Raw genomic sequence first — 19951 nt, 5'->3', positions numbered from 1 at the left:
GTCAGATGCAAGGGAGGGCACCAGGATGAGGTCTCTTGTTATCTGGTGTGCTCCCTGGGGCATTTGGTTGGGCTGCTGTGAGATACAGGAAGCTGGACTAGGTGGGCATATGACCTGATCCAATGGGGCTATTTTATGTTATTATGTAGGAAGGGAGTTGGAGGCAGTGTGGCAGCAGGAGAGGGGAGAAACAATATGCTCAACCCCCATCCCTGGTACCCCCTCCCCAGCTGGCAGGATTGGGCCCTCTGGATGTTCTCTTCTAATGCCCAGGGGTGGAGCAAGGGATCTTGCACCCCTTTTGGAGAGGGAAACAGGCAGCATCTCTGCTGTCTTACTGCAAGCTGTCCACCTGGGGAGAAACAATTCCAGAAGTTGCAGAACAGGCACCACCATAGCCAAGTACAGCAGGTGCAACCCCTGATTCTTCCTCCTTAGAGAGCAGTAGCATCTTTGTCCATGGGGAGCCCTCCCCCACCCCACACTTGGCTAGTTCCCCATCTCCTCTGATTGCAATCCTAAGCATGCTTACCTTGGAGTAAGCCCCATTGACTATAATAGGACTTACTTCTGAGTAGACATGCCTAGAATGGGGCTGTTAGTCACACTATGGCTGTGATGGACTTCTCCAGAAATTTCTCCAATCCTCTTTTTAAAGGCATCTAGTTTAGACACCATCATCACATCTTGGGGCAAGGAGTTCCACAGTCTAATGGCAGACAGCTGTTTTGTGGCTACAGCCTACCTATAGGCTTGCTCACACTCTCTTAGCTCCAACCAAAGTAGTCCACAGCTAGAGCATGACAGCAATTAGAACAGGAAGTGAAGAGAGGCTTCCCCCCCCCTAAAGACCTTGCAGTGCACACCAAAAGGACTTTTCTTCCTGAGACATGCAGCAGCCACTCTGAGATGTCGCTCTGAGCTGGTGCTTCTCCTTCAGGACTGACCTGCCTAAATTGTGTTGAACACTTTCCTAAGGACTCTGGACTCACAAGTGGGGGGAGCAGGGCCAGGGCTCTGTAACAAAAGGAACAGTGGAGGGATGTGTGTCCTTTTTGTTGGCTCATTTAACTACTTTGCATGACTTGTCTATAATCCCCTTGTGCTGACCCTCTCCCTTCTTGAGGTTTTTCCACACTTAAAAGAGGCAAGGGCTGTGCGTAATGTTGTCTGGTGTGGGGGGAAAGAGACTGGATTGAATTGAATGGGTATGAAAACCTCTGAGTTGGGGGGGAATTATTTGTGTTCCATGTATTCTCTGTAAACCCAAGACTTTCATAGCTAGTGAAGCAAATGCAAGCACAACCATCACATTAATTATTAAATCTTCTTATGTATTACAAGTTTAATTGTATTTTTTGTGTGGGGGGGGTTGCATGTGGTCCCCGCCATTTCCAAATTTTGCCTTAGTGGTCCCTAAGCTCCTAAAGGTTGGGAACCACTGTTTTAGACTGAACCCTTTGGGACAGGGAGCCATTTAATTATTATTTAGTTCATTTTGTCTGTAAACTTGTGTTGTTGAAAAGAAGTATATAAATACGGTTAATAATAAATGGTCTTGAAACAATTTCTGCAATAAGTTTATCTTATCGATTTTATAGGGTTACTGGGGTTGTGCCATTGGAAAAGCAAGACAAGCTGCAAAGACTGAGATTGAAAAGCTTCAGGTAGGACTGTGTAGTACATAAAACATCTTATATCTTGCTTCCAAGCAAACTGCCACTTTTGCCTCTTTGGTCACTCTGAAATGGCAGTAGCCTGCAGGATGTACCAAAACTCAGCTATTATACTCATTATCAGTAGAATGGTGGACTGCAGTGGGAAGACATTTGCAGCCAAGCTACATTGCTAACTTTGCAAGTTTATCCCTCTGCAACATGTTTGAATAGCAAGGGCTGTGTATGTGCTCTGATCCTACAAATGAGAGCATGTAGGTCAGGTTGAAAATTGATTTCAGGTTTCTGAGGATTTTTCTTTTTATGCAAAAAGGAAAGTTTCTAGTCCTTAGGGTGCCCAAAGAGATATACGGGTTCTGGAATTTCTGCAGACTTTACTAACTTTATCTTCGGAGCTGTAACTAATTATATCTTCGGAGCTGTAAGGGCTTGTCTTTTCTTCCCCCCCCCCCCCCCCAAGGAAAGGAAAATTGAACTTAATGTAAATTTGACATGATTTTGTGTATGTTTTACTTGGACCCTTTAAAAGTCCCAGTGATTTTATCTGGATCAAAATCTGTTTCAAATGGTATTGCAGTTAGGGAAGATTTTTGAGAGGAATGAATTGGCTAACACTGTCCCAGGTCTCAACCAAGATCAGAGGTGTGGAGATGCAGTTTAGTGGTAGACTGCACATGCTTGCCTTACAAAAGATTCCAGGTCCAGTTCCTGGCATCTCCACTCAGAAGACTCTTGGGGAGTAGGGCTGGGAAGGTCTCATTTATCTGAGCTCCTGGAGGGCCACTGCCAGTCATTATAGACAGTGCTGTGCTAGATGGACCAGTGGACTGACCCTGTATTCAATGGCTTCATAAAGGCCTCCAGAGTCTCTCCGTAGTTGTAGCATCCACATAAAGTAGTACAATAACAGAATTTTCATACTAGCTTATTCAGTCTAGCACTACTTCACAATGCATGATTCCTACTGCTTGAGTCAGCTGTGCAGCATAGAAATATGTAGGATTTCTAGACCCTATAAAGTTAAGTTCATGTTTTCGAGAGCATAAAGGCTTGTAATTGGCAACCCAACTGCTAAATACGGTTTAGAATATCTGCCTCCTCCTTGAGGGATGTGACTCTTAACTGCACAGTCTTCTGCTGGTAGCAGGTGATAGGACTACACCAGATGCAGAAATAAAACTTGCAGGGATCTTTTAATTGAATCAGTAGAAATGGGGAGGGGGGAAATGTTTATCAGTCGCCTAACACTTTCAGATGCTGTATAGAAGTTGGAGAACAATGCAGGCTGTACTTGCAATCTAAGACAATAAGATGCAGTCAAGGGAAGAAAGAGGAGAGGAATGCAAAACCAAAGGAGTGCCGTTTGAGGTATGAGCAGATGGGCATGTCAAAAGAGAAAGAAGATACAGATACAACAGAGGAGCAAGAAAACGGGGTTTAGATATCTGCTGTCCTTCTCAAGAAGCAAGTGAAATGCTGGCATGAATGATTGTCTAGAATTCATATTTGGTTACAAATGTTCAGCAAATTTGTGCTTTACTTCTGGGAATTTGTGTTTGTATATGATTAAACACTGTCTGTACCAATTTACCTGTAGATGAAAGACATGACTTGTCGTGATGTTGTAAAAGAAGTTGCAAAAATGTAAGTTATTTTTGTTCTCCCCTCTGCCCAAATTGTTAGGTTTGATTGTCACTTTGAATAGGTTTTCCAAATAAAACAGAAAGGTTGCTTCAGTGGACCTTGACCCAGTTCAGATATGCAATCCTTGCCTTAAAAGATTTGGTTTCTCTTTGGCTGGGTGGGGCCTGAGAAGCTAGCAGTTCAAATAAACTGGAGTTGCTGCTTAGATCATCACAGCCCTTTTGGAGCTGAAACTATATGTGCAAGGCTGCATCTCAAAAGAGCTAGAACTCAAGCTCAAAAACTGCATGTTGGACTGTGCTAGCAAAATAAGCTTTCTCCGTGGGAAGTTTAGCTTTGGAGGCGGGTTTTGGTGATAAGAGTTTATCATGGAGTTTAATCGAGGAGTTTTGTGGGGCTTTCTTCAAGCACAAGGATAACATTATTTTACTGCTAATATTGCTTGAAACTCAAAAGTCTCATTGTTCAAAGGGCTCTGCTCCTTTATGCCTGCAATTCCTTCCTGATAACTTGTAGCATACCTCTTTTCTTTATTCAAACTCCTCCTAAAAACCTATCTTTTCAGTTAAGCCTTTGACACTACATCTTAATCCCCATCTTACTACAGCAACTTGTAATAAGGTGTATATAGCATACATGTACATGAAACAATTGCATGCTTTTTCCCATGTTTCCCTCTTCTTGCATTGTCACCTTTTGAGTTTCTCAGGGCAGAGACTTGGTTTTGCTTATATAGTATCCCATGGACAGTGCTATTAATAAAAATGTTACTCACTGGAAAGATGCCAGGCTATTGGACTTTAGGTATTCCAAGATCATGACTAGATATTAAGCAAGGTATGAAAGAAATATCAATTCCAGCATAAGATTGAAAACCTAGCAAGTTTTCAAAAATTCTATCTAAAACATGGCTGCAGAATGGTTTATTGCCTATAGTTGTATTTAAATTGGGTCCTATTCTGCTTAACTACAATTTCCCTTTCTTTCTAGAATCTACATAGTCCATGATGAAGTAAAAGACAAAGCTTTTGAACTTGAACTCAGTTGGGTTGGAGAAAGTAATGTATCACTTTAAATCTCATTCAGCTACATTTTTAACTGATTGTAAATTATATCCTCAGTACTACTACTGTTGGTATGAGGAGTGATTTAGCAAACCTCCCCTTTAGCTGCCACCCCGCCCCCATCTGCTTTTGAGAGTTGTAATTGAGGTTGCAGAAGAAAATATTCTGTCCTTGTGCCAACAGAAAAAGCAGTTAAGATATAATCCATTTTCTGTAAAACAGTCTTAAATATGAAATTGATATACTTGATTACTGTTTTTGAAGTGCCTATAGCTGCAATCCTGTACAGCAGCATTGCTCAAGGTGTGCTCCTAGGAGGCCTGGGGTTTCAGGAATGGTCGCTATCTGCCCCCTGCCTAATTTGTGCTGGTGCTTCCTCAGACTCCATGCATGTGCTGGCAGGGATTCCCAAGACTCCTCTTAAAAGTGTAGAGCATGGCAGGAGGGCCATACTGTGTCAGGGGTTGGGAAAAAAGGATTAATTTACATTTCAAATTTACATAAATGAATACATTAGAGATGGAACTTAAGAATAAATGTTACTTAGCTTATTTATAGTATACATGCAAACTGAACTGTTTGCCACACACCTTTTGCACAGTAGAGACATACGTTGTTCAGAGGCAGTAGAGGGGAGGGTTAAAGCAGTGCCCAGTGAAAAGCAGAAAACACATGGAGACTATAAAAGGCCTTGCTTTAACTTGGCCCCGTAGTTCACATCTGGCAGTCACGACCAGCAGGTGTGGAGCCTGCCCTGGCCCAAGTGTGATGGGCCAGAAGCTCACTGGAAACTGCAGGCTAGATGGTGGGGGGGGGGGGGGCCAAGGACTGCAAAATGCCTATGGGTTAGAGTTTGCCCACTCCTGGTGTAAAGGATTCCAGAAATCAAAAAGTTTTGAACTTCTGCTGTATGTACTTGGGTGTTAGTCCTATTGAACAGAATGAAGTTGATTTTTTTTAATTGACATGCACAGGATTGTACTGTAAATAAAATGAATGACCATGCTGGTCTTTAGGCATAACACCATGCAGCTTTATTTCGATCACCAAAACGCATTTTATACAGAACAACTTATTTATAAATTTTTCATAGTTACCAAAGGAAAGCATGAAATTGTCCCAAAAGATATTAAGGAAGAAGCAGAGAAATATGCCAAGGTAAGTACAGGAACTTAAGACTACTCATGCATGTCTGTTTAGAGTCTAAATATTACCTTTTCGCCCTCCACTACCTAGGCCCCCTTATTCTACTAAGATTTCTTCTGCGAGGAAAAATCTCTTCTGATGCCTCTCACACAAAGCTTTTTGGACTGGTTAGCAAGTGAAATTGCACCAGCTTGATTCTCTCACTTGTCAAAACACTGGTTGGAAAAGTGGTCTTTGGGTTTCTGCAGAACTTCCATGTAGTTGTATGCATGCCAGTTGACCATTCCTACAACAGCAAGTAGAAGGCTGACTTGTATGACTTGTAGAGTTTTTTTAGCAACCTGTAAATTCTGATTCTTTTTTTAAACAGGAGTCTCTGAAAGAAGAAGATGAATCAGATGATGAAAACATGTAACATGCTACTTTAAAACAATGTTTACTTTAAAACAATGTTAATCTATACTGCAGACCCGTTTATATATTTCACATTACGTATGTGCTGGAAGAATATTTGAGTGACCAACTTGCACTAAAAATTTTCCAATTAATGTTTTATCAAAATTGATTTGAGTTTTGAGTGAGTTGCGTCCAAGGTGATAATAGAAAAATGGGGAATATAACAGAATGCACAGTTCAAGGCAGCTCCTCCACTCCAAGCAACACAGTGCCATGACTTGCACCAGTACAAGAGAAAAGTGGAGGGGGGATATGTGCCTAGCTGCAGAAGAAAGCATGGGACTCAGCAGCATTCTGCAGGGGTGTTCAAGGTCTTTCTAAGTGTACTTGGTTCCCCCCCCCCAAAGGGTGCTGGCTGATTTCCTAAAGGGTATAGCCATGCTGCTGGGTTTAGCAAGCAGTGAACCACAATGTGGCTTTTCCTATAAGTCTCGCATCAGAGAAATGTTAGATTATGATGTGAAATCATTTAGGATCTCAGAAAATCAACAAGGAATTCTACTTTCTAGAATTTCTTGCATTATACAAATGCATTCGAAAACACAATGACATTCTTCCAGAGGCATGTCATGTGAACTGCACAGCCTCATGGTAAAGTTAGCTTAGCCCTAAGCTAAGAAGCATGATCATGGCCTAGTGTTTGATTGAGAGGTTCCAATTGAAGATTCCACCACAGGTTATGACTGTAACCTCTAGGTTTTAGAGGCAGCCTATCTCTGAATGACAGAAACAAGGGAGTGGCAGGAGGACACAGGTTTTGTGTGCTCCCAGAAGCATCTGATGGGCCATGGGGAGATAAAGCTAAATCAGCCCTTGGTCTAAGGCAGTGGTTCTCACATATTTAGCACTGGGACCTACTTTTTAGAATGTGAATCTGTCAGGACCCACTGGAAGTGATGCCATGACCAGAAGTAAAATCAAGCAGGAAAATTTTTAATAATCCTACCCACACTTACAAGAGTAAGTCCCATTCATTACACAGGCCTACAAAATTGAGGGTCAGAAAAGTTTCCCAAACTTTATGGTGGTTTGATATGAATTTGGGGTGCTGATTCCAAAAATTGCATCCATTTTGCCCTATCACGTTTAGTTTGAGATATAGTACAGCCTCATTAGTGAAGGGTTCAAGCAGCTTCCTCTTGAGGAAGCTACACCATGGCTTCTTCGTGAGGAAGCTGCTTAAACCATTAACTAAAGAGGCTGTAGTATTTTTGGAAGCGGCACCCCAAAAATACCCAGGAATTGGTGTAACATTTAAGGAAGTAAAATGTGTGTTGGCCTGTGTATCATTGTTAAAAGCATATAGCATACTTCTTAAAAGTACAGGTCTGTAACATTTCCCCAAATGGAATCACGTACCATGCTAGCATCTTCATCAGTGCGGGATCTGCTGTTCTGCAAGCTGCACACCATTTGGCACAGTTCTGGGCATCTTCTGGGGCAATGCCAAGTGCCTGCATGTCTTCTTTCAACCTGTCGAGCCACCGCTTCTTTGGACTTCTTTGTGAACAGCGTCCAATTGAAGATAGTCGATGTGCTGTCTTCGCCAAGCTGACCTCATCACTCTGAATAATATGACCATGGCAGCATCAAGTCTAATATATTAAAAATAAAATACTGAAATGAATGGGGACCCACCTGAAATTGGCTTGGGGCCCACCTAGTGAGCCCCAACCCACAGTTTGAGAAACACTGCCCTAAGAATTCCACTAAGGCTCTTGTATTGTGCGCCATTAAGAGGCCATGAAAAAGTGCTATTTGCCTACATGTCCTGCCTGGGAGGGTTTCCCCAACTCATCTGTTTGACCATTGTGGGAAACAAGACAAGTGTTTTTAGTAAGGCCCTTCTCAGATTATCAACTTTCTCCTGCATAAGCTACTAGGGAAACGCAAACGCACTTTTGGTTCCACAAAATGAAACTAAAGGACATCTTTTGTAATACATGCCTTGACTACAAGCTTTAGTGTTTTTTATTGAGACCTTCGTTAAGAAAAACATCAATACCTGGCAGGTGCTTCTCTATTACCTTAAGCCAGAGCCAGCCTATTCATGCAGTAAGCCATGTGGCTCATATCAGCAGTAGGGAAAGCAGCAGCTTTGCAATGCCTTCAGAGTTTGGTGCCATTGACGCCCACCATCCAATTACACTAATACTGGTACCTGTTCCTTGAAGACTTCCTGTTTTATTTAAAGGGACCACATGGATTTGTTTGAAGGGTTATATACTATGGCTGTGGATAGCAGAGGTGGGTCAGCTGCCCTTGCCTCACCTGAATAGCAGTAGTACACAAGTTGTTCTGTTCCTCCCTCCCAAGGTTTGTACCTTAAAACCAGCTGTATACTCAGTCTATGGTAACATCCTAATCATTGATTCTCACAATCAGCCCTTTCTCAAACAGTAGCTCATCTGACCTGATGCACTTAACATCCTACCAAAGGTAGAAACAAGTGTGAACACTTTCCCTTATGTCTTAGGGTTGTTAGTTACATTGCTGAGTGAACACTTTTTCCCTTTTAGGGTGGTTAGTTATACTATGAGTGGTAGAGGAGTATAGTGAATCAGACTAAGCTACCAACCAGGACCTCATTTAAATCTCACATCCACCATGAATTCATTAGGTGCTCTTAGACAAGCCACTCTTCACTTCAGGTGCAACCCTGTAAGGTAAGTATGTAGTAGTAAGACTACATCAAGATAATGCACAGCAAGTTTTTTTTGCACACAAAGTAGTACACAAATGCTAAATTATTAGCACTATATTAACAGCTTGTTTTGCAAAAGCCTTTTGACATAATGAGAAAAACCATTCCATGTCATGTTTGTAGGTTCTCATGGCCAGCAATAACCCAACAATTTAACATATCTTTATTTGGCTGAGAAGACCATGGTTGTGTCAAAGAATTAAAATCCATGTTTCATTCTGTAACTTTTTCAGAATTTCATCAGGGAAACACAAAACAGCTTTTAACTGTTATTTCTGGCTTGCTCTCTAGCAACAACTCCTGTCTAAGTGTATTTCCCTGATGATGTTCTGAAAAAGTTACAGACAAAACATGGACTTTAACATGGATTTTAATTCTTGACACAACCATGGTCGTCTGACTCAAATAAAGGTATGTTAAAATTGTTGGATCATTCCATGTCAGTTTTCACCAGACTCCCTTTTGCAATTTATGTAGGAAGGCACAGTAGGACAAACAGGAGACCACTCAACACTTCCTATATTGTACATAGAAATGCAACTTGTAAACTTTCTGGTATTTCTTCCCTATTGTATACATCAAGTACATCCCTAGCCTTTAGCTTGTCAGTGGTTTGACAGCTAGACTGGTCACAGCTTCCTGTCACAGGAAGACAATTGTAATCTGCACTTCAAATTTAATTGCAGTTATGCATTCCACCCTCTTGTTTCACGTAGACAGCACAGGTCTTCAGTCACTTGCACAGTTGAACGCAAGGGCATGTTTCCATTTATGACCTCATCTCCAGTCAGTGAAGTCACTCCCAGCCACAGATCTGCCTCCTGCTTATATCTTAAACATTACTATGCAGGAAGCAGGTGCAAGTAAAAGTGACCTGTGCACCAAAAGATGTGTATGGAACCAGCTAATCACAGCTAGGTATTCTTGCTCTGGCAAATTTAATCCAATTTTCTCATTTTAAAATACAGGTATGTTGCCACTTAACAATGGGGATATGTTCCCAGATCCGCGTTATGCGATTAGGTCATTAAGTGAACATTCAGTCCCATCCATTGCCTTTGTTCTGTAAACAGACACTAGCTGGCTGCACAGGCTATTGGAGATAGATTGCCTCTTTGCATTAAGAGCCTCTCCACTGTATAAACTGACACTGCTGCAGGCTTTGGGAGACAGGCTTGCCTCATTAAGAGCATCTTTACTGTGTTTTGACTACCATCATATATGCAGTCCATCGTTAAGTAAACAGTTGTTGAGCGGTGCATGCCTGTACTTCCAAACCAGTTTTTACCCTTAATATTGAAACTGCATGCAGCACAAACACCTAGGATCCCACAGCCTTGGGCATAGTCTTGTCACTCTAGCACAGTGTTTCCTAACTGGAGGGGGTCACAACCTCCCAGGTACCATATTCAAAAAATTCTTTTCCTCTTAAGGGGGTGGCAAGCAGCAGAGACTTGGGGCTGACAGTGCCCATCACTTCAAGGTTCTCTCCGCTGCTGTCTACAGGAAGGAAAGGAAGGGTTTTTTGCCTGGCTCTTCTAGGGACAGGAGGCTAGGAACCACTGCTCTAGTACAACTTTAATTTTGCACTGGAAAAGGAGGTGGTATCACAGGAGTAGACATGGTGTGCTGTACACCTTTTCCTTCTACCCAGCAATAAGATGCTTTGATTTGCAGCAGTTCACGCAAGTAGTTATTTTGTACAACTACTTTAAGACACACGAATGGGAAAATTTCAGGTTTATTATACCACAAAAATAGAAAAATGCATTCATGGGTATTTAAAATGCCTTTTAGAACAGACAAAACAAGGTTTTTTTGGTCCTGTCATGAAATGAATTCTGGTTTTCCCACAATCATTAGGAGCTAGGGTACTTATGAACATACTGTAATCTCTGAAAAATACAGTACATGGATTTGTTGAACCTTCTCAGTTGCACTTGCAGTTAACATCAACCAGTTCTCCTCCCCCAAAGGGCAGTGGAATGCTCTTGGAGTGGCCCAAATGGTACAAGAGAAGGGCAAGTGCAGCTGTGGCAGCCATCAGCCCATTCACACTCCGACCTATTGTATATTTAGTTCTGCAGAGTTCTGTAACAACCTTCTGAACTGCTGGCAAACCCCCTGGAGTCACAATCCACACTTTTAGAGCTCCTAACTCAAGGTGGTGTTGAAAGTTGGTGTGGGATAGTAGCTAGGAAAAAAATCAGCATTTCTCCAGCTCAAATCTTGCCTCTACAATGAATACATCAGGCAGCTACATCCTCAGTCCAACTGTGGGGATAATACTTGCCTTAGGGACATCAAAAGGACTACATGCAGGCAATACATGTGAAGCACTTTACAAATGCCAAATATTCTCAGTATCGTAGATAATCTCACATCTAGGTAGGCTTGAGCTGAGTGGATGAAGAAGAGCGCAATATCATTGTTGAAGGAGAGGCCCAAAAATGAGAGCAGCAGGTATCCTGCCCAGTACTACTATTTAGAGATTGTGTGACTCAGAAGGTTTCCTGGCATGACACCATGTGACAATTGCCAAGATGAAAGGCACGTGAAAATTAACTAGCACTAGAAATACCTCCATATATTGTGTGGAAGATGCAACTACATCATGAAATAGAAAACAGGAATAGGACACATACTTTGAAGGAAAAAAGATGCCGGCCCAGCCTGCATGCAACTCTGCCAAGGAAAGCTGAAAGCATAACTGAATTGCTGAATCGCTGGCTACTTTATGGCTACTGTCAAAAGTGAAATTAAAAATGCTTGTGAAGTTTGGTAAAACATTGTCTAGTTCCAGCCCACATTTCAAAGTCCCACAAAACCAGAACAGGTTCTAGTAGCATAATCATGAACACAAGTGGTTATGTGAACATCTGGTCAAAGTAATAGTTGTGCACCTACTTGATGCTAGTTAACACATGGCATCACGGAACATCAGTGACAGTTTAACCACCAGCTGGCAGAACACTAGTGGTATATACAAGTTTCTGCATTCTTCTCAAGACCAGTTTCCTGCCATTTCTTTTCATACAGCTGGAAAAGAAAAGATACCATTATTCCATGAGCATTTTGATACTTTTATATAGACTGCTGAATGTTTTTATCCAAACATTTTTCCAATTTTATATATCTAGAAGTTGAGCAGGTAGAGAAACAAGCAAGTATAATTTTACTCTCATGCAGCACCTATATTTCTTTAGGTAAACAGTTTATCACTTTCTTGGGTAAACAATATTTACGACTTACACTTCCATTAACTGCATTTATTTTAATTTCTATTTTTAAAATAAAGTCTTTTGTTCTTCCAGATGGGAGTTTTGAAAAATGGTAACAAATATTCAAAAATCAGAAGCCACTTTAAAAGGTGCTTCTCTGACCAGTTAGTAGTGTCTTATTAGTAGCAGGAGAGCAACTGTTCCACTGTCCCAGCATAGCATCTTTTTTTCAGTGCTGTTGCTGATGTCATGTATATTTGAAGATTGTGTGCCCTTTGACAAAAGGGAATGATGGATTTTATTATGTAATCTGCTTTGTGAACCACTCTGGTTCAAAAGTGGTATATAATAATCATAATAATAATGTTCTAGAAACAGCATTCTTGTGAAAGGTGCCTTGGCCACACCTGCCAAGGGTAAGGAATAAATTTCTAATTTGTTGAAGGAGTCTTTGAGAACTTCATTCTCTCTCCTTCACAGTTACCCTTGCTGTGGTTCTTTATTTCCAGTAAGGCCTTCAGGTAAATTAGCTGGTAGATAGACAGCATTAGAAGTTTAGATAGGACTCGCTGAGTTTAAATATTTAGGCTGGGAGCTAAAGGGCTGTGTAGTGAGCTTCCACATGTGCCGAAGACTGCAAAACAGCCACCATCAACTGCAGCTCCCTTGAGGTTTAACAATCAAGAGGCTCAAGAGTTCCTTTGGGACTCTGCAACAGTGCAGACTCCTGGAGAACACATGGACACTTTTGCATATATCTGTGCATCTCTTTGGACTGGGCTTAAGGGGGAACTGAACAACAGCCCTAAGTTTTCACAAGACAAGAATGCCCAAATAACTGGTGAAACTAAAGTGGGACCAAAGATGGCATAGATCATAGACAAAGGGTGCAATCCTAACCAACTTTCCAGCAGTAAGGCAAGGGTAATGCAGCTCCAACATAAGGGAACAAGCATTCCCTTACTTTGAGGAGGCCTCCATGGCTGCCATCCAACTGCAAGATGCAGCATATGTCCCGTTGGCAAAGCTATGTCAAGTGTGGGAAAGTTTGTTAGGATTTGGGTCAGAGTATAAAAAAAGGACTTACTCACTTAAAATATGAACCCTGAGTACATGCCACCTTGAAAGCCACCTCCAGCACTTGGGAGACAACAGAAACCCTTCTCTCAGAGAAGGTATCATAGCAATTCAGGCGGCTCTGATTATAGCCATATTTCTTGCCTCCCTCTCCAGATGACTTAGCAGAGATATTACATCCTTGTTTGTGGCTATATTCATAAACTTATGCAGCTTCAAGTTTGGAAACGGTTTGTTTATTCTTCTGTTGGAACTGCACCACATTTATAGCTTTGTTTCTTGACAGCAACATGGTGAGTACTAGCTCAAACAACTTCATATGATCTTCCATTCTACAGGGAAGATTTTAGATCATGGAGTACTAATCAGTCACAATCAAGTATTTGATACTATTGTGTGAATCTACCAAGTGAAAAGACTACCACCTTCACACAAATTTGCACACAGTATAATTTTAACTTTTCCAACTAACATCATGCAGTTAAGTAATATTTTTCACATAATAAACGCATAAGCCAAGGATCCAGAAGAACACATGAGAACAAATTAAGTAGTTTGAGATAAACTTGGACAAAAGTCAAAAGTAAATATTTGCTTCTACAACCTCTGAACGTTTGTACTCTGATCTCTCTCACACACCACTTAAAGCCTACTTTGCAACAACATAGGAAGACAAGTTCTCATTCCAAAATACATGATATCCAGAAATGAAGACAAGCAAACATATTTCAAACACCACCTCCTAAGTAGGCAGCTACAGATCAAAGGATTCCCTGTCAAATCATTTGCCTGCACATGCAGTTAAATGGCTGCAGGGGAATAAAAACAAAGCCTTGCAGACTGAAGCTTGGAAGTGGTTGGCTGGAAAAGCTGAAATAGTTGAGCAAACTTAAATGCCTGAATAAGCACACATGAGCTCTTCAGGGAGTCTAGAAAAACTTGTGCAACAGCCATGTAATAATTTTACCAGAAGATAATCTCATTTCTTAAAAGTTTGACAGGGCGGGCACTTTTCTGGTGTAAACAAGCATCACTACAGCAAGTGAGCTCTTATTACTATGCAACATTAAACAGGTGCTATAATACTGCAATCCTCATGGCAGCATCAAGGACTCAGAGGACAAAGAGTCAAACACCACAGTGCTCTCTACTCCTTAGCATGATTCCAGCATTCATGGGGGGAGGAGATGAGAAAAATGTTGCTGTGCATAGTACACCATTTTGCCTTTTTAGCAATTGCAGCAATATACTATCAAGTCAGCTTAAGGCATGCATTGTGAGGAAAGGGGGAAAGGCAGCCATTTAATATTACCAGAAGATCGGCTCCAGAAATTTCTAGTTGGTTGTGGAGGAACTTTTCACAGCCTGGAAAAGACCATGAATTATAAAACTGGATTATGTAGTTTAGTTAACCAGCTACTTTACAGGACCACATTATATCCCTGCACAAAATGTGTGGGTTCACAATTCTGACAACGTTGCCCATTTTAGAATCAAAAGAATATTCTGTATGAAGAAGATGTTCGTTCCATAAGCCAGCATGCCTCACACAATGACACTGCTAGAACTCATGACCACTGCGCACAGGAAATTACTTCCTCAGCGGCTGAAAGAAGCAGAATAATCCAGGGGTGTCAAACATAAGGTCCATGGGCTGGATGTGGCCCCTAAAAGCTCTTTATCTGCCCCCCCCCCATGATAACTGGGCACCCCAGCACAGCCCTTTCAGGAGAGCAGCTTCTGCTAAGGGTCTGGGAGGGAGAGATGGAAGGAGGTTTCAAGCTCATACATTGTATCTGAATTGCAAAATGAGAACATTTTTAGACACACGCATCAATCTCTTTGGGCAGGGCCTTCCTCAATTGACCCAAAACTTAAGGACTGGAACAAAGATAAAAGCACAAGCACAACTGCTATAAAATGGCACGATTTTCATTTTTCTAAAATGAGTTATACTGACAGTTTTGGTTGCATGATGCATTTCATTAACGACTTTTAAAATGGAAACATTGAAGAGCAGCTTAGAAAATCATAAGCTACCACTGCCAATATAGATAGAAAAAAACAAAGCCAGTAGTAGCAGGAGGGAGGGGGGGAGAGAGAAAGCTCAATGCTGCAAGTGAGAACAGCAGCATATTTAGCCTATCACCCTGGATATGTGCTTTCCTTCTCAGGTAAACAGATGTCTGGGGTTTTTACAACTGGGTACGCACCAGTATATCTTCAGATTTCTCTTTCTAGCACTTTTAATATAATATTAATTTTAATGAAATGTAGCATGGGAGATTGCTCACATTGGGTTGGCTAGGGTAAAATGCCAAAGCACAGATTGACAATGCGCAAGCAAGTCTTGGCTTTGCATGCTTCCTCTTTCCCCCGATACTCCCTTATTCCAAGTATGGTATGAAATGCTAGCAAATACAAACCACGGTTTGCTGAAAGGTGCACGCAAATACAAGGTTTCTTGCATTTGTCCAAGGTCTGCAAAGCCAAAACATGGTTTTGTACAGCTTGTGAATCAAATTTCTAGAAAAGCTCCAACTTTATTTAACACATTGTATTAAGCATAGGATTACAGTTTTACTTTTAGTCAACTGAAGTGATTCCTCCAAACAAATTAACACTGTAGGTTAGTGCAATGGCCAAGAACATAACCCATAAAATGAAACCTAAAGTGTGAACACAGCCAACAGTGGAACAAGCTGCGTTTGTTACAGCTAAGCTTCTATGCAGTCAATTATTGTTCTGGAAGTCTTATGCACCCAACTCGTGGTTTTCTTGCAAGTTAATCACACAATCATTTCAGTTAGAAACTGACAATGTATAAAAGCAGAAGAGTAGTCAGATTCATGTCATTCTCACTGCAATTTAGCAGTGTTCATACACTCTGCTAAAACAGAGTGCCTTGCTACGTTGAGCATAATTGTGCAAAACATTTGCAGGTATGTGGAACACACACACACAACCCCCTTTGAGCCACTGAACAATTCACTGGCAGGTTGCTGCAGGAAAGCCTACAACAGTGTTTGACTTTTAGGTAAATGGCTCAAAACAGCTTTTGGTGACCACCTCCACAATCACTTGACACAATTCAATGTTTAGTTCCACAAAAATCATCATTTCTCAGCTTGCTCCTTACTCTTTCAATACTTACAGAAGTCTGCAATGATTTCCCAGTACTGTTATCTGCCCCCATTCCCTGAAAGTCTTGCTTCTGTTCTACCAGAAATTGCTATTTGCTTCAGTTTCATGCTTGAGTACCATCTTCAACTCAAGTTAACAATAAAATTTATAAACTCTGTCAAACAACATTGGCACCAAGATGCAGGTCTCTTGTTATCTGGTGTGTTCCCTGGGCACTTGGTGGGCTGCTGTGAGATACAGGAAGCTGGACCAAATGGGTCTATGGCCTGATCCAGTGGGGCTGTTCTTATGTTCTTAACATTCTGTACTTCCTTCCAAGATAGAATGTTAATCTCATCTTATCTTTTGACTGGCACTCAGCATGTGGGGCATCCACTAACACTGTGCAACAATTTTTGTGAAAAGTTTTGCTTCCTGAAAAGTTTTTCCTGATTGTGACAGGTACCTGGTGGGTATGCACAAATATAGTTTTGGTTTTGCTGCATCAGGTAGGAACTCTGAGAAACAGATAGTTAACTGTTTACCAGCGATAATGTATTTAATCATGTTTATGTTTCTAATACGCTATTAAGTTCAACATAAAGGTGTTTTGCTCTTGATTTTCATTTGTATTCAATGCCCCGTGCATCACGTTGCAGTGTCCAACAGTAGTCAGCAAGCATTGACGGATTTCAGTTGCCCTGATATCATTTTTCCATTGTAGCAATGTCCTGGTGAAACCTTTCACCGTGTTAGTCACTGACAGCACCAAGATTTGCAGGGAAGAAGTCCAGTTCCCTGCATTTCAGTTTCTTCAACTGGTTCGTCTAAGGTCCATTCCTCTGGTGGTTTCGGAATTGGAAGACTGTCGTCATGTGGCATGGGTCTCATTGCTGAAGGCAGATTAGGGTATTCAATCAACTTCTTGTTTTTGGCAGAGAAACCAGACACGTTAGTCAAACAGAAGTAACAGTCAGTCACATGGTCTTCCTGTTGTCGCCATATCATTGGGACAGCAAACAGCATTGTTTTTCTAGTGCCTCTGAGCCAAGCTCTCAGACAGACAGCACATGTCACACAACAAATGTGAGACGCCCATTCCTTGTCTTGATCACCAATTTTACTGCCAAAGTACAGATGATATGCTTTCTTCACAAGAGCAGTCATTGAGCGCCTCTGATGAAAAAGCGTATACTTGCCACAAATATAGCAGAATGTATCGTGCCTGTTACGACATTGACGAGACATATCGACCGACACCAATCGTCCTGTAAAACGTCTACAACATCTGACTTACTTGTTACAGTGCTACTGAGGCAATGCTATATTCTGGAACTATATGTACACACTATAAGGTCTATATTAATCCAATGAGCAGTATCTGTGTAAGCAAGTCACTTTTCTAGCTTGCTGAGACAGTGTCAAGCTGGTTCTGGTCTGCCCAAGCTGCATACTTCCACAGAACAGCTTCCAACCTGGCCTGATTTCATGCCTGGACATGCCCAGACTGCACAAAATACGGTTCATGGGTCTCTTACAGAAATGAAAATTTTTGGACACAAATATAAGAAAAAAACATGACAAAACTGAAGATTTCAATGAAGGTATGTGACAGGCAAATTTGGATGTGATTTTCATGATCAGCAGCCACAAATCTATAAGAAACACCCAACAGTGTTCAAGAAGCAAAAACTTTGTTGTGCAGTGTAATCTCTCATGCACAACTTTTGTAACTCTGCATCATGGCTCACCTTTCTCAACTGCCAATAATCTTTTCAACTACATCGATGTCTTACATTCAGCAGCCCACTCTCAGTCATCCGGTTCATCTTGTTCCAAAACGACAGCAATCTCTTGAAATTAGTTTTTCAATTTCTCAGTTAAGACATTCTTCATCTCTCCCACGAACTGTGTGTCAAAGGCTTCCTTGCAAGGTTCCCTGTTCCAATCTGAACATGTCTCTTTGATGCCTCACTGCACTGAGTTCCAAAGTATAATATTGTTCTGAAAGAAAGAATCAGAGAAATAACTTATAAATCAAGAGATTGATAGTGTTCCTGGCAATGATCATTGGAAAATAATTCTTGTTACCAATACGCGGCATAAGACACGAGAACTTCCAAATATAGACTGCAACTGTATGATACTGGCAAAAAATATACAATATAGCTTTGATGACAAGCACATTGTTATTTGGGCAGAAAGAAATCTGTGTTACTGTTCAGATGTTACATAATCAACATCTAAACAGTTCATGCTCTAGAACAATGGTGTCCAAACATTGTGACAGAAGGGCCACATCACCTCTCTGACACTGTGTGAGGCCTGAAAAAAAGAATTAATTCACATTTAAAATTTGAATAAATTTCCATAAACGAATACATTAGAGATGGATGTGAAGGTGAATGAATAAACGTCTTGCAATAGCTCAAGGCCTATAAAAGGCCTTGCACAAAGAAAGGCCAGTCTTTCCTTTGCTGCCGCTGCAGCATCACAGGTGTGAAACAGCAAGTAGCTGAGGGAGCCCTCATCCCACAGCTCAGGTGAAAGGTCGAACAGTCGTCCTCATGCTGAAAGCAGTTGTGTCAGGCCAGCACGGGCTCCAGCAAGTCTTCAGAGGGCCAGAGGCTCATTGGAGACTGGGGCTCTCCGAGGGCCTGATTGGGAGCCCCCGAGGGCCGCAAGTGGCCCCCGGACCGGGGTTTGGGCAACCCTGCTTTAGAACAACATAGTACATTTACTTCTTTCCCAAGCACAATATAATTTTAAGAAGTTAGTAACATGTGCCATGAAACATAGGCCCCAGTTCAGCTGTTGCAACTTCAAGCTTGGCTGCCTTTGTTCTTGTAATACCGTGCTGGTGCCGCAGCAGACAGGCATAAGTACTTCCCCGTAGAGATTCCCTGGACACATGCGTGTCGCTTCCAGACTTGCCCTGCCCCCATGGACACCACCTCGATGACTCCAGCTGAACCTTCACAACCCTCGCGCTGACGGTGGGCTGATGAAGAGAGGTCTCTGGAAGGCTAGCTGAGGCTGCTATGCGAAAAGAGCCTCTGCCCATGGACTGCCTGAGCCTGGGTACCTCACAGGGCAGTGCTTTCTGAAGGGCTCCAGTGGGGAGGCTCTGCCTCCCCAGCCTCCCCACAGACTTCAGTGTAAGACTCAGGTTCTTAATGCCCACGGGGGGGGAAGGGTACAAGGAAGAGGCTCCCATGGAACCCAACCCCACTTTCCCCACAGGTTCAATGACTCGGCCTCCACTGGGTCTTCCAGGCACTTGACCCTGGTGGGAAACAAGGACTGTGGCTACAACCCCATCCACACTTTCCTGGAAGGAATACCATTGACTATAGTGAGCCTTACTTCTGAGTGGACAGGCCCAAGATGGGGGTCCAAGCAGGCTTAGGGTGCCCACTCTTACCTGGGAGTAAGCCCCATTGACTATAATGGGCCTTACTTCTGAGTAGACATGGCTGGCTCTAACTCGCAACTGAACTCCCCCCCAAACCTTGAGGAGGAAGCAGGGCCAAGCCCCGCCCCCTGATGGCGGCCGCACAAGGGCTGACGTCACTGACTTCCGGTCTGCGGCGCCCGCCCCGCCCCCAGTCGAGCCCGCGAGCCGGTCTCCTAGCAACGGCCCCTCCCCTGGGCCCCTGCGGCGGCACCCGCCCGTCGGGCGAACTGGACCTGGGCAGCGGAACCTGCGCCTCCTAGCGCCACCGCGCCCTCCCCCCGTGGGGCTAGTTACCTCAGACGAGGGGCGCCTCCGCGCCAACGAAATGGGAACCGTGTCGCAACCGCAGCCCGCACAAAATGGCGCCGGCCGAGGAAGCATAA

At 42.5% G+C, this 19951-nt stretch overlaps 1 protein-coding gene and 1 long non-coding RNA gene across 5 annotated transcripts in view; one reads left to right on the top strand and one right to left on the bottom strand.

The window, feature by feature from the left end:
- PSMA3 (proteasome 20S subunit alpha 3) overlaps positions 1–6091 on the top strand; it is a 19993-nt gene extending 13902 nt beyond the window's left edge. Inside the window, exons 7-11 of the mRNA XM_066629751.1 lie at positions 1602–1667; positions 3274–3320; positions 4311–4378; positions 5478–5542; positions 5901–6091. Coding sequence (XP_066485848.1) covers positions 1602–1667; positions 3274–3320; positions 4311–4378; positions 5478–5542; positions 5901–5945 — 291 coding nt within the window. The 3' untranslated portion in view covers positions 5946–6091. The remainder of the gene's footprint in view (positions 1–1601; positions 1668–3273; positions 3321–4310; positions 4379–5477; positions 5543–5900) is intronic.
- LOC136652836 (uncharacterized) lies at positions 5396–19951 on the bottom strand. 4 transcript variants are annotated; one of them, XR_010794568.1, is made up of 6 exons: positions 19863–19951; positions 17863–18115; positions 14301–14353; positions 11598–11729; positions 7346–7581; positions 5396–5906 (listed from the first exon to the last, which is right to left on the bottom strand). It is a non-coding gene; the product is annotated as an uncharacterized lncRNA (long non-coding RNA). The 4 variants fall into 4 exon arrangements; XR_010794567.1 differs by lacking the exon at positions 14301–14353 and adding an exon at positions 8565–8645; XR_010794566.1 differs by lacking the exon at positions 14301–14353 and adding an exon at positions 8571–8645.

This window comes from Tiliqua scincoides, chromosome 1 (assembly GCF_035046505.1).
Source record: "Tiliqua scincoides isolate rTilSci1 chromosome 1, rTilSci1.hap2, whole genome shotgun sequence".
Classification (NCBI taxonomy): domain Eukaryota; kingdom Metazoa; phylum Chordata; class Lepidosauria; order Squamata; family Scincidae; genus Tiliqua; species Tiliqua scincoides.
Note: the sequence above shows the minus strand (reverse complement) of the source record. Positions and strands in the feature narration are given on the sequence as shown.